This window comes from Mobula birostris, chromosome 20 (genome assembly GCF_030028105.1).
Source record: "Mobula birostris isolate sMobBir1 chromosome 20, sMobBir1.hap1, whole genome shotgun sequence".
NCBI classification, from domain to species: domain Eukaryota; kingdom Metazoa; phylum Chordata; class Chondrichthyes; order Myliobatiformes; family Myliobatidae; genus Mobula; species Mobula birostris.
The window spans coordinates 20,255,509-20,277,373 of NC_092389.1; the positions used below are offsets into that span (position 1 = coordinate 20,255,509).

At 40.3% G+C, this 21,865-nt stretch overlaps 1 protein-coding gene across 5 annotated transcripts in view; it reads right to left on the reverse strand.

Annotated features, from left to right (window-relative positions):
* Positions 1-21,865, reverse strand: part of opcml (opioid binding protein/cell adhesion molecule-like) — a 1,007,280-nt gene that overhangs the window by 79,556 nt on the left and 905,859 nt on the right. For all 5 annotated transcript variants that reach the window (XM_072238353.1, XM_072238355.1, XM_072238354.1 and 2 more), the window contains exon 4: positions 8,191-8,325. In XM_072238353.1, the coding sequence (XP_072094454.1) occupies positions 8,191-8,325 (135 nt within the window). The remainder of the gene's footprint in view (positions 1-8,190; positions 8,326-21,865) is intronic.

Here is a 21,865-nt window from a genome sequence, read left to right on the forward strand (position 1 = left end):
GTTTCTTTGTTTTGTGGCTCCCTGTAAGAAGATGAATCTCAAGGTTGGATACAGTATATATACTTTAATAAATGTACTGTACTTTGAACTTTGATAGGTGAGACCAGGTGAGGGGGAAGGTGGGTGTGCAGGGGAAGTGAGAAGCTGGGTGGTGATAGGTGGAAAAGGTAAAGGGCTGAAGAAGGATGAATCTGATAGAACAGAAGAGTGGACTATGGGGGAAAGGGAAGGAGGAGTGGCACCAGTAGGAAGTGATGGGCAGGTGAGGTGAGGAGAAGGGGTAAGAGGTGAGCCAGAATAGGGAATGGAAAAAGGGGGAGGGGGGAAAGAAATTACCAGAACTTAGAGAAATTGATGTTCGTGCTGTCAGGTTGGAGGCTACCCAGATGATATATGAGGTGTTGCTCCTCCTAACTGAAAGCGGCCTCATCATGGCAGGAGAGGCAGCCATGGACCAACATATCGGAGTGGGAATGGGAAGCAGAATTAAAATGGATATTAAGCAGGATTTAAATTATGTGCTCACATTGGATGTGCATCACCCCTTAACTTTGCACTTCCCTTCATTCCTCATCTGACATGGGTGGGTGGGCTGATTTTTGAGGCACAGGAATACAACATATTTAATTGCCTGCACCACTTGCTTCCACCTCCAATGTTTTGTTCCACCCATGGACAGATTCAGCTTTGAACTTTCCCATTAAGTAAGAGTAAAAGTAGTTCACATGTTGTTGCATCCATTCCTTTACCTCTTACTGGCTTGCTTTCAAATAACACACCAACTCTGGTAAAATAACCATTATGGTACTATTTTTCAGAAAATAAATGCTGCAACAGCAATCTCATTTTCAATTACAAGACCAAATGAAAACACAGTAGCTGGAAAACGCTGCTCAGCAGCACTACAACGTACTCCTTAATTAATATTAATTGGTATCAGCAAGCAAGAATATTAAATAATAAAATATTTTTCATTATTAGTAATCTCCCTTGTAAAGTTGTGACCCAATACAAAAGGAAAGGTAGAAAGTAAAAACCGAATGCAGTAAAATTCCTATAGATTAATGCTGTAGCCCACTGCTGAACAATTCAGCAGACAGTTCAAATGGACCTGTTGTCTATTCCCTTACAGAGAAGATCAAGCTTTTATATTCTGTACAGCTTGATTGCTAACTGCACTTTATGAATTGATTGTACTCTTCAAAGGCATGGCTATTTTGACAAATAATCAAATGCAATTAGGAAGTACAAAAGACTGGATTTCGGTGAATTGGGCCATCGTTTAAATGGGACAGCTGTTTATTTGGGACAACTCGTAAAGAACAAAAATTAATCAAGAAAATTAGCTATGATTCTCTTCATTTATTTGGGACAGGAGACTTGGCAAACAGTTTCTATCTAGTGTCAGTTGCGTGCACTTGTGTGGCTGTTAGACACGACACCGTACTTATTATGAAATGTTTTTAAATAATGTCAGTTGTGTGTGTATGTGTTCAAAAAGCAGTAATTATTGTCACTGATGGTTGGTAGGAAATAGGCAGTAAGACAATTCAGAGCTGTTCTGTTTACTGTGGTTTCAAGCATTCAAACGTGGAGATGCCAGAAATGGCTGGGAGTGAAAATTAAACAATTTCGCTACATCAACAAGTTAGAAATGACAAATAATTTGAAGTTATTGACAATCATCTTGAAAATTACAATGAAAATGAAGATTTAGAGGATGCAATCTTTGAAAGTATTCTATGAAGGTAGTTCATTATCTACACTAGTTGTCTGCGCTGATTATGTTCATTTATAGTCAATCAAAAGAACAGGGCAGCATATACTGGATGAAGGGAGGGGCCAGAGGTGGAGAAAGTGAGCAATTTCAAGTTTATGGGTGTCAAGATCTCTGAGGATCTAACCTGGTTCCAACATATCAATGCAACTATAAAGAAGGCAAGACAGTGGCTATATTTCATTGGGAGTTTGAAGAGATTTGGTTTGTCACCCAAAACGCTCAAAAACTTCTATAGATGTACTATAAAGAGTGTTCTGACAGACTGCATCACTGTCTGGTATGGAGGGGGGAGACGGACTGCTACACAGGATCAAAAAAAGCTACAGGAAGTTGTAAAATATGTCAGCTCTGTCATGGATACTAGCCTCTGTAGTATCCAAGACATCTTCAAGGAGTGGTGCCTCAGAAGGTGACATCCGTCATTAAGGACCCCCATCACCCAGGACATCCCTCTTCTCATTGTTACCATTGGGACGGAGGCACAGAAACCTGAAGGCACACATTCAGCAATTCAGGAACAACTTCTTCCCCTCTGCCATATGATTCCTAAATGGACATTGAACCTATGAACATTACCTCACTTTTTAAAAAATATTATTTCTGTTTTTGCAGTATTTTAATCTAACTACTTAACATACATATAATTGATATAATATACTATAATTACTATAATTGATTTACTGACTTATTTTTTTTCTTTCTATATTATCATGCAATGCATTGAACTGCTGCTGCTAAGTTAATAAATTTCATGACATATGCCAGTGATAATAAACCTGATTCTGACTCTGAATTCCTCCATCAATTACTATTAGGAACTAATACACAGTTTTGCCGTGTTGCAGAGGTACTAGTAGTGTTCTAATTTTTTTCTGTATTTCACTTAAATTCATAAATTGTTACTTAGTTAAATGGTAGATTCTCTTTTTTTAATACTTTTTTAACTATTTCTATGAAATAGAAACATAGAAACATAGAAAATAGGAGCAGGGGTAGGCCATTCGGCCCTTCGAGCCTGCATCGCCATTTATTATGATCATGGCTGATCATCCAACTCAGAACCCCGCCCCAGCCTTCCCTCCATACCCCCTGACCCCCGTAGCCACAAGGGCCATACCTAACTCATTTTGGCTAACTGGGGCAGCCACTTAATTGGGCCAAAATGTACTGGTCTAGATGTGTCCCAATTAGCCAAAATCCACTGAATTAGATCTGAACGCAGTTTAAAAACTTATTTATTCAATGCCACAATGTATATAATCAAATAGATGACACTGTACATAACCGCAAAGTTGCTGTGAATTTAATATTAATGTGACTAATCTACAGGATCAATACTTCATTCCAATATCCATTTGCAGGACTCATTATTGTTATAACAATAAATAGGGTAAGCTCTGTGGAAGAAATAGCTCAAAGGTTTATTGGGTGTATCAACGAAGTCACCAAAATGTTATAGTGTGCTTTCTTGTTAGGAAAGCTTGTTAAGAGATATTTTTCAATATCCATGGTGTATGCCCTGTGACTATGTTGCTGTGGGAAGGGAAGTCAATTCACAGAATGGCAATGAGAATTTGTGTCTGCAATAGTGTCCAAAGCGCTGCTCTCAGGAATTTGGTCAATGCAATCAAATGGAATTAGTAGATGAATGCTTCCCTGATAGATTAGACAAAATAACAGAGGTGAGTACAAAGTCCAAAGTAAATTTATTATCAGACTACATATATGTCGCTATATACTACCCTGAGATCCATTTTCTTCCAGGCATTCACAGTAGAACAATGAAATACAATAGAATCAATGAAAAATTACACACAAATACTGACAAACAACCAATGTGCAAAAAAAGACGAACTGTGCAAATAAAAAAATCAAATAATAAGATGGTATTTTAAAATACTGATCATGCTATAAAATTGTTATTGCTTGGGTTTTCATGAGGTTTGTTTGACTCATTTTACTGTTAACTTGTATTCAACATTTTTAGTGTTTTTCATTTATTGTAACAAACCTTAGGAGATGCATCAACTTTCAGCTTTTGTAAAGGCAACCTGAATGAATCCGGTAAGATTAACTTTGCGTGCACATTAAAAGTCATATTAACATTACATTTACCGTGTCATACCAAGACTGCACTGTCACAACACGGACCAGCACGTTCCACAAATGGATCTGGTCAGCCACCTTCATGTGCACTTCGAAAACCACTTATGGCACCACTAGAGCAAATTGAATGAAAAAGTAAATTCTGTTTGGTTGACATCATTGCTAGTGCAGAATTCTATTGATGAAAAAGATTATTTCTCCGAGTAGACCTATAGAGATATTTACCCATTTTTCTTTCAAGCTCAATAAATGATGCACTATTGAATGGATTGGAAATATAAATACCAACAGGCAGCCTTTTGAACGTAAACAGGTTTCAGTAATAAGATACTTGCAAAAATCGATCAGCCTTATATTTTGTCTTTATGTAATCAAAGGGAACTGCTTCCATTATGTTAAGTGGGAGCACAATCAGCCCTAGATATGTCATCTGGCATACCAGCACAGGCTTCTGTACCAACACCCACTGTTCAGCCCTGTGTGGAGTGCTCTATATTTAACCATTTTGGTATCTTGAAAAGTGATTTTTATATTTTTTTAAAATTCATGTTAGTACGTCTCGTGGTACCACACACTAGGAATGATTTTAAGTAAACAGCCCCATGGAGAATAAAATGAATCTAATTGATTAAGTACAAAGAGCACCTACCGAAAGCCCGCGTGATCCTTTTTTTTTTACAATTGCTTAACTGGGATTTGACTACAGTTTAACCAGGTCCATGCTGCCTCTCCACTTCACCCTCTTGAAATGGTCTTGACAGCTGATCCTGAATTGCCTTCTGTCTACCAGACTGTATCCCCACAAGTGGGTGGGAAGTCAGTCAGCATCATTTTAAGCAAGGCCCAGAAGTTAAAACATATCTAATTCAATCATTAGAGCAGGGTCATTTATCAAAAACTGGCTTGATTCAAATAAGCAAACAACAGGAATTCTGCAGATGCTGGAAATTCAAGCAACACACATCAAAGTTGCTGGTGAACGCAGTAGGCCAGGCAGCATCTCTAGGAAGAGGTGCAGTCGATGTTTCAGGCCGAGTCCTGACGAAGGGTCTCGGCCTGAAACGTCGACTGCACCTCTTCCTACAGATGCTGCCTGGCCTACTGCGTTCACCAGCAACTTTGATGTGTGTTGCTTGATTCAAATAAGGTTGACCATTGCATTAATCACAGGTGGAGAAGTTAATTTACATGTATGAGTTTGAGCAAAAATATCACAGCATGGGGAAGCTATGTCAGTTTGCCTGGGGAATATTGGAAGCAGATTTTCAATCATGCAATATATGCAAGGCCTCGTTGCGACCCTGGCCAGAGGTGATCCCCATTTCATCCCAATCAGTGGGGCCTCCACTCTCATGCTCCCTCTGACTCATGGTGGCTCTGATTCCCATGCGCCCTTTCAATTTAGCTGGCACCCTGGAAGATACCGAGAGGCACAGTAGCATTGTGGTTAGCACAACGCTTTACGGTACCAGTGACTCGGGTTCAATTCCTGTTGCTGTCTGTAAGGAGTTTGTATGTTTTCCCTGTGACTGCGTGGGTTTCCTCTGGGTGCTCCGTTTTTCTCCCAGAGTCCAAAGACTTACTGGTTGGTAGTTTAACTGGTCATTGTAAATTGTCCTGTGATTAGGCTAGGGTTAAATTGGGGATTGCTGGACTACATGGCTCAAAGTGCCAGAAGGGCCTATTCTGTCCTGTACCTCAATAAACAAAAATAAAAAAAGATTTTTAAAAATACTATGTGACAACAAAAACCAGTGAAGAATAAGGAGGTTGTATTTATAGAAATAACGTCAAATAGTCTGGAAAAAACTGCTATTCCAACACTACCAAAGTCCTGAACATATTGGTATTGGCAAGCATTTTATTATCATTAGATGTCTGAGACAGAGTGAAAAACTTCTGTTTGCGTGCCATTCAGAGAGATCATGCCATACATAAGTACAGCAAGGTAGAAAAAAGAAAAGCAGAAGTGTTGTGGTTATAGATAAAGTGGAGTGCAGATAGACCAATAAATTGCAAGGGCTATGACAAGGTAGATTGGGAGATCAGAGTTTAACAGTTCATCTTTTAGCATTGCACATCATCAGAATTTTACTGTTTTCTGAAGGCTTCACTTGAATAATTACAGATATCTATCACTTTAGCGCAGCTGTCTTGACTAATGCCAGGCTTTTAAATGTATTTCCATAAACAAAGGTTCCAACACTGTTTTGCATGTACTCACTTGGCTGCAACCATTGGAATCTCCCATGGATGCATTTCTTAGTCAACACAAATACTGGCTGCCAAAGGATATCGATTGTGTTTTGATTTTGAGAGTTACGCTGCAACTTTGAACACAATAATTAACATAGCTGCAGATGCCAAGACTATACTGGAAATTCTTAGGAATTCCAGATAAAAGGATGAGACCAAAACCAATACTGAGAATGTACTAACTCAAAGATTCTGTGGGAATAATGAACAGTGTGGCATATATACTCAGTGGCCACTTTATTAGGTGCACCTATAATGAAAATATATAATCAGATAATCATGTCGCAGCAGCACAATGCATAAAAGCATGTAGATGTGGTCAAGAGATTCAGCTGTTGTTGACACCCAAAATTAGAATGGGGAAGAAATTTAATCTAAGTGACTTTGGCCGTGGAATGATTGTTGGCGCCAGATCGGGTGGTTTGAGTATCTGAGAAATTGCTGATCTCCTTGGATTTTCACGCACAACAGTCTCTAGAGTTAACAGAGAATGGTGCAAAACGAAATCCAGTGAGAGGCAGTTCTGTGAGTGAAAATGACTTGTCAGAGGAGAATGGTCAAATTGGTTCCAGCTGACAGGAAGGCAACAGTAACTCAAAAAACCATGCACTGCAATAGTAGTGTGCAGAAGAGCATCTCTGAATGCACAACACATCAAGCCTTGAAGTGGATGGGCTTTGGCAGCTGAAGACCACACCGAATTCCATTCCTGTACTAATGAAGTGGCCACAAGTGTATATTAGGAATGAAATACTTGATCATTGGCACTGTAGCAGCAGGGAGATAGACTATTATCATGAGAATTCTGTGCTCTTGATAATTATCCTGGATGGCATGGAGATGGACTAATATCACCAGAATTCATTACTCTCAATAACTAACCTGACATTCTTATCCTGAGTAAATCATCAACTACAGAATGGAACATTGAAACAGTGTGATGCAGGTTGCTGTTTGCAGGAAATCGTCACCAGTTAGAAGAATACAAATCAGGCCTTTTAACCCATTTCAAATCCTGATGACTTTGACAACGAGGTTTTCACCTAAAATCTAGATTCTTGATTAAAACTTTCGCTAGTTGATATAAATGGTGGAAATACCTTTCCAGGACTTGAGGGTAAACAAAAACTATCCAGATCAATAGCTATAAATCCCACTAAGCATCGCTGTAGAACTCATGCCTTCTCAATTTTCTGTTAGCTAAAAACTCGTAATTCGTACAAATGCACAAACTGTCTTATCACAAGGCTTCACTAATTAAAATCCTTACACAAATTATCAATCTGGTTTTCATTTTAGCAAGAATTAGTAAAAACCTGCAAAGAATTTCTATTCAGTCAAATATATTTTCAGATTTGTACAGACGTTTGGTCTAGAGGCCACATCGGGAGATTAACTATCCATTTCAATTTGCATATTAAAATCTTGCAAACACATGACCAGTTTTGCTATATTCTGCAGGAAGAGAGTAGGTTTCAGAAGAGTCCTTTGCAATCAGAATTACAAGTTCAAGAGGAACAATTAAAAGGCTCCTTTCTCCAACTTTCAGCATCCTGCATGACATTAATTTGGACAGTCGACAAATGCAATAAAAATCAAAAGGTGAATGACCTTTCTAGGGCTTGAGAGCAAACAAAAGCCATTCCGATCAATAGCTAGGAATTGTACCAAGCAGATAATTGATTGCTATTACAGTTGTATAGGGATAAATTTCCATGAAGCTTTTTCAGCTTGTCTGACAGAGCTCTGGCACAGAAGACAACAGAGTTTCCAGCAAAAGTAATGTAAACCCAGGATAGTGGTGTGGAGAGCAGAAACTCTCCCGGAGGAACAATATGGCCAAGAGCTCTTCCGAGGCTGATGTTAAGGTATACTGTTAGATCAAAGAAGATTTATTCTGTATTTGGAGGCAGACCTGCTCCGGTGGACAATGATAAGGACACCGATTGTGCAGCACGTAATTCTCAACACTGACTTTGCTGTCACCTTGAACAGGACAGAACTCACAAAAAGATAACAACCAACAAAAAGCCAATACAGTCACTTACAGTTTACTGTTACTTGCACTTTGCGCACATCAGCAGATGACACATCGTTATAGGCGCTGCACTCATATTCACCAGCATCTTCCCTTGCAATTCCTGTGATTTCCAAATATTCTTCATCACTGGCAAAACCTCGAGCTGGAAGGAAAGAACATAGGCATATATGAAATGAAAAATATTCGTAACTCTATATACAAGTCAAAATCTTTTCAAATGCTCTTGAATCTTTTATAGCTCTGATATGGCTAGACAGAACCAACTAAATAATTATAAGTTACATTATGGAATCCTCCGCTGCTTCTGTGTTATGTTCCTAGTTAAAATGACTGCATATCTCATTACAGTTCCAAACAAACATTTATGTAGCTAACAGGCCGTCAAATGTCTCAGCAATTGGTTTGTCAAATCTGAAGCTGCCTGATGCTAAAAATGGGCTCTGTTGCATTGAGGCTTGGAAGTAACATGGAGCTGGAAGTAACAATGAAGATGCTGGAATCTGGAATGACAAACAATCTGTTGCAGGTTGATCAGCAACTGTTGGGAGTGGGGAACAAATTGTTGACAATTTAGAGTCAAAACCCTACTTCAAACAGAAAGGGTTGCAATGCCAATTTTAAAAATTAGCTTTTTTTGCACATGTAGTGCATATTAAAACATAGAAACATACAATGAAATGTGTCGTTTGCATCAAATCAAGTTGCCGAGGATTAGACTGGGGGCAGCCCATAAGAGTCACAAACACGAGAAAATCTGCAGATACTGGAGATCCAAGCAACACGCACAAAATGCTGGAGGAACTCAGGAGGCCAAGCAGCATCTATGGAAAAGAGTAAACAGTCAATGTTTCGGGCCAGGACCCTTCATCAGGTTTAGAAAAAAAAGACGAGAAATCAGAGTAAGCAACCTTCTTACTCTGACTTCTCATCTTTTTTCCAGTCCTGATGAATCTTTTCCATAGATGCTGCCTTACCTGATGAGCTCCTCCAGTATTTTGCATGTGTAGCCCATAAGAGTCACCATGTTTCCAGTGCTGTAATTTACCAACTCTGTCTTTAGAATGCTGGAGAAAACCTGAGCACCGGGAGGAAACTCACACTGTCACGGAGAGAATGTACTAACTCCTTACAGACAGTGATGGGAATCGAACCCTGATTGGTAATTCCTGGCACTGTAAAACAATTTGCTAACTGCTACGTTACTATATCACCTGCACGCTGCTGCACATATTGCCCATATCAAAGGAAATGATAGAAAAAATAGACACCGACTCCTGTTTTTGAATGACGAAGAAATGGCAGAAACCAACTTCCTGACTGCTCAGTGAAAACATTTGGTCACTCAGTGCAGGATTGCGACCCAGAATAATTCTTGGGTAATGTAGTCTGAATTCATTAAGATATTTATAAAACACCTCTCATGGTATCTGGATATGTCTTTTTAATGATCAATGGACTACTTTGTAAGTACAGTCAACTGTTGCAAAGTAAGAAAAAGAACAGCTAATTAAGATACTAAAAATAACCATCAAGTGGAAAAAAAATTGTCAGAAATATCAAGTTATTTAGAAAGAATCAGAATCAAGTTTATCACCGCTGACTGAATATGTTGTGAAATTTGTTGCTTTGTGGCAATAGTACAGTGCAATACATATATATATTGCAGATAGTGTTCATGGGTTGGTTCATTGTCCATTCTGAAATCTGATGGTGAAGGGGAAAAAGCTATTCCTAAAATGTTGAAATCATGCCTGAAGGCTCTTCTGCCTCCTCTCTAATGGCAGTAATGAGAACAGAACATGACTTGGGTGGTGCAGGTCCTTAATAATGGATGTCAACTTTTTGAGACATTGTCTTTTGAAGATGTCCTCAATGGTGGGGAGACTAGTGCCCATGATGGAGCCAGCTGAGTTTGCGACTTGTTGCAGCTTCTTCCAATTCTGTGCAGTGGCCCGTCCATACCAGAAAGTGGTGCAGCCAGTTAGAATGTTGTCCACGGTACCATCTATAGAAATTTGCTAGTCTTTGGTGACATACCAAATCCTCTCAAATTCCAAATGTAATATAGTCACTGGTGTGCCTTCTTCATAACTACATCAATATGTTGGGCCCAGGACAGATCTTCAGAGATGTCTGACACCCAGGAACTTGAAATTGCTCTCCCTTTCCACTGCTGATCCCTCGATGAGGACTGGTGTGTGTTCCCTCAACTTCCCCTTCCTGAAGTCCACAATCAATTCCTTGGTCTTACTGATGCTTGAATGCAAGGTTGTTGTTGCAGCAACAACACTAAAACAGCTGATCTACCTCACTCCTGCATGCCTCCATGTCACCATCCGAGATTCTGCTGATAACACTTGTGTCATGAACAAATTTATAGATGGTGTTTGCGCTGTGCCTAGCCACACAGACATGAGCTTCAGGAGAGTAGAGTAGTGGGTTAAGCACACATCCTTGAGGTGCGCCAGTGTTGATTATCAAAGAGGAGTTGTTATTTTCACTCTGCACTGACTATGGTCTCCCAGTGAGGAAATCAAGGATCCTGTTGCAGAGGGAGGTACAGAAGCCAAGGTTTTTGAGCTTTTTGGTTGGAACTGAGGGTATGATTTTGTTGAAAGCTGAGCTACAGTCAATAAACAGCTGCCTGGCGTAGGTATTACTGTTATCAGGTCCAACGCCGAGTAAAAAGCCAGTGAGATTGTATCTGTTGTAGACCTATTACGGCGATAGGCAAATTGCAGTGGGTCTAGGTCCTTGCTTAGACAGAAGGTAATTCTAGTTATGGCCAACGCCTCAAAGCACTTCATCACAGTAGATGTGAGCCCAACTGAGTGATAATCATTGAGACAGCTCATGCTCCTCGTCTTGGGCACTGGTATGATTGATGCCCTTCTGAAGCCGGTGGGAACCTTTGACTGCAGCAGGGAGAGATTGAAGATATTGTTAAACATGCCCACCAGTTGGTTGGCACAGGTTTCAGTGCCCTTCCAGATACACCATTGGAGCCTGTTGCATTGTGAAGGTTCACCCTCTTGAAAGATGTTCTGACATCAGCCTCTGAGACAGAAATTACAGGGTCGCCAGAAATCTTGACCTGAAATGTTTACTGTCCATTTCTCTCCATAAATGCTTCCTGACCCTCTAAGTTCTTCCATTTCTTAGTTTGTTCCCCTAATTTTATACATAGCAATCCACTAGGCTTCCTAATTATTTGCTTTACTTACCTGAAATCTTTCTGTACTTCACATACTGAGAGGCAAAGATCTGTCTGCAATCCGTAGTTTCACTGCTCCCAATTTTACATTCAGATTTCAGTGTAAGTTACCGTGGTTAAGAGAAGGTCAGATCAGTTCATAAGCTCTTATCACAGGAACTTATCCTTGTATATCATTAGCCAGCAGGCTTCACTCTGCCCTCTTGTACATTTTTGCTGTTGTCCCGACAAGGTGCTGGATCACACACAAAATGCTACAGGAACTCAGAAGGTCAGGCGGCATCTATGGAAATGAATAAACAGTTGACGCTTCAGGCCAAAACCCTTCAATAGGACTGGGAATATAGGAGGAAGAAGCCAGAATAATAAGGTGGGGGTAGAGGGGGAGCAGTAGTACAAGCAAGTAGTACCACCAAACACACCTTTACCTCTGCCCCACCCTATTTTCCACAGGGATCCCTCCATGATTCCCTTGTCCATTTGTCCCTCCCCACTATTCTTCCTCCTGGAACTTATCTCTTCAAGTGGAAGAAGTGCTACCCCTGCCCATTTACCTCATCCTTCACCTCCATTCAGGGCCCCAAACAGTCCTTCCAGGTGAGGCAACACTTCACCTGCAAATTTGTTTGGGGTTGTCTATCGTGTCTGGTACAGCCTCCTCTACATCAGTGAGACCCGATGTAGATCGGGGGACCGTTCTATCAAGCATCTTATCTCCATCCGCAAAGAGCAGTAGCCAACCAGTTTAACTCCAATCCTCATTCCCATTCTGATGTGTCAATTCATTAATTTCTCTCCTGCCATGATGTGGCCACTCCTGGCTGGGAAGAGCAACACCTCATATTCCATCTGAGTAGCCTCCAAACTGTTGGCATAAATATCAACTTTTCTATCATCGGGTAATTTTTTGTCCTCCTCCTTCCTTCTTCTTCAATTCTCCACTTGGGCTCCCCTTTTACCTCTTCTCTTTTCCTCACCTACCTATCACTACCCCCTGGTGCCCCTTCTCCTTCCCTTTCTCATATCAGATTCCTTCTTCTCCAGTTTTTTAACCTTTTCTACCTATCACTTCCCAGATTCTTACTTCATCTGTCCTCCCCCACGAACCTGGCTTCACCTATCACCTTTTAGGTTGTACTCTCCCCTCCCCCCCAAACCCGCACCTTCTTATTCTGGCATCTTCCCCCTTCCTTTCCAGTCCCGATGAAAGGTCTCGGCTTGAAATATCGACTGTTTATTCATTTCTATGGATGTTGCCTGACCTGCTGAGTTCCTCCAGCATTTTGTGTATGCTGCTTTGGATTTCCAGCATCTGCAAAATCTCTTGTGTCTATGGTATGTAAAATGTGGCTGATCGGCAAAGAATACTTCTTCCAAGTAACTGTTTGCATGCGACTGTGGCCACACCACGGTACACTGCTTCGACAGGCGAGCTGAATCAGGTGAGGGGAACTTTGAACTCTGCTGAGATAGAGATATGGCTACCCAGTATGCAAAGCCAGTTTTGGCGGACTGGGCGGATGAGATAATTACAAGATCCAACGGCCATGAAGGCTGTTGGGCAACACCTTGTGGAGAGTGAAGGGCATGACAAGGCACAGAAGGGCATGACAAGGCACAGAAGGCACATCTCCAATCGTGACGATTTTTTGTACCATTGGACTAAGATTCTTGAGGCCGAGAGAGTGGAACATCCCCAGTCCAATGGCTTTTTCACCATAAAACTCCTCCCGCACAGGTTTTGGTCATCGATTAAAACGATGAACAACTAACACTCCTTCTATCCACTTACAAACCAGAAATTGTGCTTTTCCAATAATTTGTATTTTTAGTGTGTGAAATAAGTGACAGTTTCCACTACTATTGTGCTATTTATTCAAAGGGTTGCTTCTGTGGGCCAAATTCAATGAAAGCTAGAAGATATATGATTGCCTGGTCTTGCCGTAGCCCAGATGAGAGAATGGCCCATTGGCAACACAAAATAACATAATAACTTGCTTCACTGCTCACTCAGATAGCTAAACACTTTCTTCAGCTTTCATTAAGCTTAGCCCATGGGTGCTATCAAACTATGACTTCACCTCTTTGGGGGCCTTACAAACCAAACTGGTGAAAGGAAGACTAAAACAAACAATAATTCCTTTCTGACACTTTTGGAGCAATTAGTCACCAGCAATGGCCAGAATTTGACATGTGCGTTTTATATGTTGACAAGTGCACAATTTTTAGTGTCTGCCCTGTGAAATAGAATAATCTGTGGACAGCAAAGAGGGATTTGAATTTACTGGAAATAAAGTAAAGCTCTGCATGTTCAGATAGGTTTGTCTACTCTGCGGTTTCCTGCTTATCTCTAGTGAGCTTAATTTATCAGCCAATCCTAAATAATTATAACATAGATGATATATTTCTCTGTTAATATGGTTACTCTGATTCATATGGTCTCACTGTTCTTGTCCATCAACATAGATGGTAAATATTTCAGTAAATGATCAATACAGGAATATGATCACAAGACGAGCAACAGAAAAGCAATAAACATAGAACATAGAACAGTACAGCACAGGAACAGGCCATTCGGCCCACAACATTGTGCCGAACCAGCTAAAAAGTAAATCAAAAACCCCAATAAATGAATCCCACCTACCTACACAATGTTCATATCCCTCCATCTTCCTCATAATCATGTGCCCATCTAAATGTCTCTTAAAAGCCTCCAGTGTATTTGCCTCCACCACCATACCAGGCAGCAAATTCCAGGCATCCCCCACTCGCTGAGTAAAAACTTACCCCTCACATCCCCTTTAAACCTACCCCCTCTCACCTGCAATGCATGCCCTCTGGTATTAGATATTTCTACCCAGGGAAAAAGATACTCCCTGCCTATTCTATCTATCCCTCTCATAATCTAATAAACCTCCATCAGATCTCCCCTCAGCTTCCCTCACTCCAAAGAAAACAACCCAAATTTGTTCTGCCTCTCACAATAGCACATACCCTTTAAGCCAGGCAGCATCCTGGTAAATTTCTTCTTCACCCTCTCCAAAGCCTCAACATCCTTTCTCTATAGTGGTGTGACCAAAACTATGTGCAATACTCCAGATATGGCCTAACCAGAGTTTTATGGAGTTGCTACATAATCTGTTGTTCTTTTTTTTTTCTTTTTCAAGGCATTAAGTTCAAATGTCAAAAGGTTAATGTACCTGAATATATAATTTCTTCAGATATTTTAAACACTTCTGCCAGATCAGGATTCTGGTTCATTTGGCACATTGCCTTTGGTAATTCATTAAGCTTTAATTTAAAAAAAAATGCAAAACCCACCAGCCTCTGTCTCACCTTTCACTCTCACTTCTACCTGTTGACTACCTTCCATCTACATTCTTTGGCCTGATAGAGGGTCTTGATCCAAAATGTTGACCATCCTTTGCCTCCACAAATGTTGCTTAACCCGTTGAATTCTTCCAGCACTTTGCTTTTGCTCCAGATTTGCTCTAACATCTGCCAACTCTTGTGTCTCTGGCTCAAAATTAAAAGCAAGTTCCAACTCTCTCAATGCCTCAATGAGTCACGTAAACAGCTCAGATTTACAAACTAGAAACTTAAATTAGCACTTCATAATACAGTGGATTCCAGTTAATTGGGACACATTAGGAAAAATGCATTTGGCCCAATTAGCTGAAGTTTCATGGAAGTAGTTAAAAAGATATTATAAAAAAGCCAAACTACCATTTAACTGAGTAACAAATTACATATTTAAATGAAGTACAGAACAAATAAGAACACTAAGAATACCTTTACAATACTATAAAACTATGCATTGGTTCCTAATAGTCATTGATGGAGGAATTTATCCAGTGTATGCTGCTGTGTACTTTTAATTGACTGTAAATGAACAAAATCAGCGCAGACACCTAGTGCAGATACTGTAATTGACTGCCTTCAAAAAATGCTTTCGATAATTGCATCCTCCAAATCTTCATCATCATTGCAACATTCAAGATGATTGTCAATAAATACTTTCAAATTCTTCTTAGTTCCTAACTAGCTGAAGGAGTAAAACTGTTTCATTTTCAGTCCCGGTCACTTCTGGCATCTACAAGCCTGGATGCTTGAAACCACAGTGAACCAAGCATTTCTGAATTGTCTCACTGCTCGTTTCTTGACAACTATCAGTGACAAAAATCACTGCTTTTTGAACACAAACACGCGACTGACACTCCTTAAAAACCGTTCACTCTGGGCACTCTGTAGTGTCTAATGGCCACACAAGTACAGGTGACTGACACTAGCTTGAAACTGTTTGGCAACAGTGCACTGTCCCAATTAAGCAGCATCGTGTCCCAAATAAACTAAGGGAATTCCGGTTATTTTCTCAATTTGTTATTGTTCTTTAAGTTGTCCCAAATCAGTGGCTGCCCTGATTAATCAATTGCCCAATTAACCAGAATCCCCCGTATTTATTTATTTTATTTTAGAATACAGCATGGTACAGGCCCTTCTAGCCTAATAGGCCCATGATGCCCATTTACACCCATGTGAATAATTAACCTACTAACCCATACATCTTCAGAATGTGGGAGGAAACCAAAGCACTCAGAGGAAATCCACACAATCACTCAGAGAACATACAAACTCCTTACATACGACAGAGGGAGTTGAACTCAGGTCACTGGTGGGGTGCTGTTATAGTATTACACTAACCATTATACCACTGTACCATCCAAACATGGTCAGCTCACCTTGCATACCACAGTTCCAAGTAATGTAGGAATATCACTCCCCCACCTCCTCCTTCTCTGTGTCTTAAAAAGTGACTATATCAAATTACAATGAAAGGTCAGCTTTAACTTAATGTTTCTCTCTATCTCTCTGCTGATGCTGAAGGATCATCTGAGCAATTCCAGCATCTTCTGGCTTTATTTTGAATTTCTAGCATCTGCTGTGTTTTGCTTTCGCATTAAAGGTACAACCAATCTGCAACACAGAGTTACAAGAAGGTAAACTATCCAAGGACAGTTAATAACCAGAAGTTCCTAATAAATGTGTGCTTGGGCAAAACATATAGCATGGAAACATGAGACTATGACAGTGGTTTGTTTTCCCAAGACTAATTATTGAGTGAAACTAATTAGTAAATAATTGTGATGATAAATGTTGCACAGTGTTTCACCAAACTCACCCAATAAAGCTGTTACCACGAAAGTAATTATATTTAATACACTGTATTTAAATTCCAGTAAATTCTGTATGGTGGTCTGAAGTTTGAAAATTGGGAACTGAAACTGTTTTTGCTCTCAACTCATGACCATCTTTGACAGAAAGTGGTTTTTAAAGCAGCCATTGCAGATAAGGCAGAATTGACACTGGTTATCTGTAGGAAGCAGGCAATGGAGTCAGACCCTTGTGTGACTAGATTGCGAGGCATCCTCCACGAGCATCTCACCATGAATAAAGCAAACTGCAACCTATCTGCTCCAATATGCAGACCTTGCGTTAAATATTTCATGAAGCAAAGTGGCAGATAGCATCAGTGAGCCTATAACTTCACACAAAGGCCTGACACAAGAAAGAAAAGAAACCAGTTAGCTGCATCGCAGAGAGAGACAGGAGGAGTCTTTGGAAAGAAATAGGAACAACCCTTCTCTTGATTTGAATATGAAAACTGTAAGGACACTGTTTGTTTTGTTTAGAAGGATGAATTCAAAATAAGGAACTTGCATTGAAGATAATATTCTCATATACAGTCGTGGAAGATTTTTGTTTCATCTCCAATTATTATAGTTTCACAATTCATATAGACTTTAACCAGAGTTTTTGGACTGTATTGCTATAAGAAATTGAATACACCTAAAATGACCGATAGCAGTCTTTTGGGATGCATGCTTTCCATTGGGGTGGACATTGAATGATTATCATTGAAGAATATAAATTGCTGATCTCACATATTCAACTCAGCCTTATGCCATAATCAGCACACGCTCCACTTAAGCAACACAGAGAGATAATGATTGAACAGAGGCAAAGAAATGCTATTATTCTATCATCTGCTGTGTCCAAAAGACCAGGCTTTCACTAGGCTTTTGATTATTATTCTGATAAATGCGGTTTATTATACATTTATTGACCATATATGCCAGAATTTTATGAGTAGAGCAGATAAAAGCATTGAAGCCAAACAAAATGTCCATAAGCAAAAGATACCATTTTACAATCATAATAAATCACAGTCTGCCTTGGAGAAAGATTTAATAACTAATGTTGTCTCAAGCAATGATCCATGAAAGGAATATGAGATTATAGGCATTCTATTCATTGTGCACAGGTTGGAATAAAGAATGACACTGACAAAGGCAACAAATCCTGCATTGGGCATTTCATCCATGTTCAGTAGCAAGTTACAGTGAGGAAGCTTTCATTTTCTGCAACACATTTCATCAATACCAACTTAAAAAAATGAGAAGACAATGCCATTCATTATTGCACAAATAAGTACATTCCACAAATGAAGCAAACGAGTTGTCCATTCCTTCGGTGGATTAGAAGTTAGGTCAATTTTTACTCCAAAGATACCCAAAAGGAAGGCAGGCAATATTGAGCCTTCTAATTGCTGCTGAGACATGACTTTAAAAAAGCAACATTGTATCGCACCATCTCTTCAAACGCACAATTATCTATTCATTTCATTAACTTCCCTGCCAAACTGAAGCAAAATACCCAGGTCTTCTCACCTCATTCCAATTAATACTTGCAAGTTCTGACAGTGCACATATAGGAAATTGCTAGTTAATATCGTAACACGTTAATTGCCTGTATCGGTTGTGAAAGTGTTAGAACTGTGTTTAGTAATTCTAAATTAAACACCCCCAACATTTAATTAAAGTTAGAGGAATCACTTATTCCTGTGGTGAAACAAACATTCCCCCGGGTGTAGGGACTAGAATAATCAGCTGATTTTTTTCTGTGTTATTCTGCACAAAAGAGCAGTTTCTGGATTAATGATCCTTCCAAGTAATTGACCTCCTATTGGCAAACAAGATGATTTTGTAACAGTGTTTGCTGCAGAAATTGGAGACAGTTTGTTAACAGTGAATATTCATTTCAATGGAGTACACCGTCAAAAATAAATAGAAACTCTTCTTAATTGCGAGCAGGCCCAACCTGTCAAGCATCTGAATGACAGATATCCCACCTCTCCCGGAAGATCCGGAAGTCTCCCGCATATTGATAGTGGCTCCCTGACGCCCGGAAATTATATACAATATCCCGGAAATAGATTTTTTTGAGAGGGAGAGGGAGAGGGAACATCCTGATTGGTCTCTCTTCGTGCTAAGAGTGGTCCCCAACCACCCGGCCGTGAGGAAACGATATGATTTGGCGATATGAAACAATATGAGTCATTTGCACCTTTCCTCATTCCCTGTCACGCACTGTTGAGCTTGAACGCACGCGAGGTCATTATGTACGCGTCATCCATTTCAGCGCGGGAAAAAGATCAACTCCTCGAGCTTGCAAACGACGGCGGGCTGAAAAGTATGTTTGACGTAACATCTCTGCAGGCATTCTGGATCAAGGTCAAGGCTAAATATCCTGAGATAGCCACGAAAGCACTGAAAACGTTGCTTTCATTTCCAACATCATATCACTGCGAAGCGGAGTTTTCTGCAATGAATGCAATGAAAACTAAATTGTGGAATAGACTGGACATAAGGAACCCCCTTCGAGTATCGCTGTCTCCCATCACCTCTCGATGGGACCATCTTGTTGCAGGAAAACAAGCCCAGGGCTCCCACTGATTCAGCGGTATTGGTGTGTTGCAATGATTTTATATGTTCCTACGGGGAAAATATGCGCTGTGTGTTTAATATCCAAACGTTACTTGACCTATATTCCAGTCGTGATTAACACCACCCGCCCCCCAGGTCGGCCGGTCCGCAAGAGTATTGTCAATGTCGGGGACCCCTGCTAAGTAGACCTATCAGTTTTCTCTGTGGGCGGGCTTTACAGTCGACCTCAAAAATAATGACAGTGTTGCTCGCTGCACTGTTTGCAACAGTGACTTTTCTATTGCCCATGGCAGGTTAAAATGTAAAAGACATGTTGAGGTGAGTTTAACAGGTGCCATTACAGCATAGCTAATGTTATTTAAACTAGCTGGCTAGCTGCAAAGGAGCTACGCTATTGAGCTACGTGATGAGGCCAAACTCCCTGTAGACTTGCTTAAAGTTGTAATAGAATAAACATGATAATATAATATAAGTAAATATTTTAATGTTACATTTGCTGCATATACCCAACTTGGTTTACAGATTAGACAAAATCACTAAACAAAGTATTATATACACCCTTGGAGGTCGACGGGCTGGGGGGGATATGGTGTTGCAGGGGGGTGGGGGTGCTACCTCCCTGAAATGGCGGCGATACCTCCCTGAAATGAGTTTTTGCAGGGTGGGATGTCTGGAATAACATCTTCAAAACTGTTGTGTGGTCCTGATTATAGTTTAAAAAGTCTCTGCACTTGCAACATAAATAAAAAAAATGCAGAGTTCCACAATGTGCCCATTGTTTACAGGTATGTTGTTATCCTGGCTGCTAAAACTGTTCCCTTTCGGTTAAAATATGCAGATTGTGGGTTTATTTATTTTCATCCATTCTTTTAAGTGTTTTCTTTAATACTAAGATTTCACAGAAACAGTTTTAAATACAAATATTTCAAATAACAACAGTGTCTCTAGTTCAAGCTCCTAAAGTTGATAAGATAATTCATGAGATACGATTCTTTCTTAAAAGACGACAATAGACTTGGGACCCTGAGAGCTGGAATACTGCATCTTCCCCCACCCCACTAACCATTGCAACAGGGTGGCACAGATTTCCTCAGACTCCTTGCTTCCAGGTGGGATACTTGCCTATTGAACCAGTTAAACTAACACTGTTCAGATTAAAGAGCAGAAACAGCTAACTGAGTTCTGATGAAGCGTCTTTGGCATTGGTATTGGTTGGTTTCTTATTGCTGAGATGGTGTTGGATTCCTATGTCAGGATGCAGTTTATTGACTACAGCTCAGCATTTAACATTATCATTCCTGCAGTTCTGATCTAAAAGCTCCAGCACCTGGGCTTCTGTACTTCCCTCTGCAACTGGATCCTTGACTTCCTCACCGGAAGACCACAATTCGTGCAGATTGGAAATAACACCTCCACCTTGCTGACAATCTACACTGACACACCTCAGGGATGTGTGCTTAGCCCACTGCTCTACTCTCTCTACACAGATGACTGTGTGGCCAGGCACAGCTTAAATGCCATTTATAAACTTGCTGACGATACAACCATTGTTGGCAAAATTTCAGACAGTGACGAGAGGGTGTACAGGAGTGAGATGTATCAGCTAGCTGAGTGGTGTTGTAGCAACAACCTTGCACTCAATATCAGTAAGACCAAAAAATTGATTGTAGAGGGTAACATGAGGGAACACACACCAATCCTCATAGAGGGGTCAGAAATGGAAAGAGTGAGCAATTTCAAATTCCTGGGTGTCAATATCTTTGAGGATCTAACCTGGACCCAGCATACTGATGCAGCTACAAAGAAGGCATGACTGCGGCTATATTTCATTAGGAGCTTGAGGAGATTTGGTGTGTTTCCAAAGACACTTGAAAATTTCTATAGGTGTACTGTGGAGAGCATTCTAACTTGCTGCATCACCGTCTGGTATGGGGGGGGGGAGGGATGTTACTGTAAATGATTGAAATAAGCTGCAGAGAGCTGTGAACTTAGTCGGTTCCATCACAGGTACTAGCCTCCATAGTACCCATGATACCTTCAAGGAGCGGTGCCTCAAAAAGATGGTGTGCATCATTAAAACCCCCCTTCACCCATGTCATGCCTTGCTTTCATTAGTATCATCAGGAAGAGAAGGTACAAAAGCCTGAAGACGCACACTCAATGATTCAGGAACAGCTTCCTCCTCTCTTGTCAGTCAATCTTTGGATGGACATTGAACCCATGAACACTACCTCACTACTTTTTATTATAATTTTTGCACTACTTATTTCATTTAACTACACACACAGACACACACAGTAATTCATAGCTTTTCTCTATTATTATGTATTGCATTGTACTGTTGCTGCAAAGTCAACAAATTTCATGACATATGTATGCCGGTGACATTAGACCTGATTCTGATTCTGTCTGCAAAGCCCAAAACTCAAAAGAAAATTTTATGTCCTTTCTGATACAGGTATTTGCAGGTACCATCACTATAGGGAAGTTATACTGCGTCCACCTACTCTTCCACCTCTTCCCTGTCTAGTCTGTGTGGCAAGGTTTATCTGCCAGTACCACTGCTTGAGTGGTGGGTCCCCTTCCCTACCAAGGAGGAGATACTTCCAGCTAACAAAGTTGCTTAAACACAGTTCATCTAATTTAAATGATACATATTTAAATTCAGACAACTAATCTTTAAA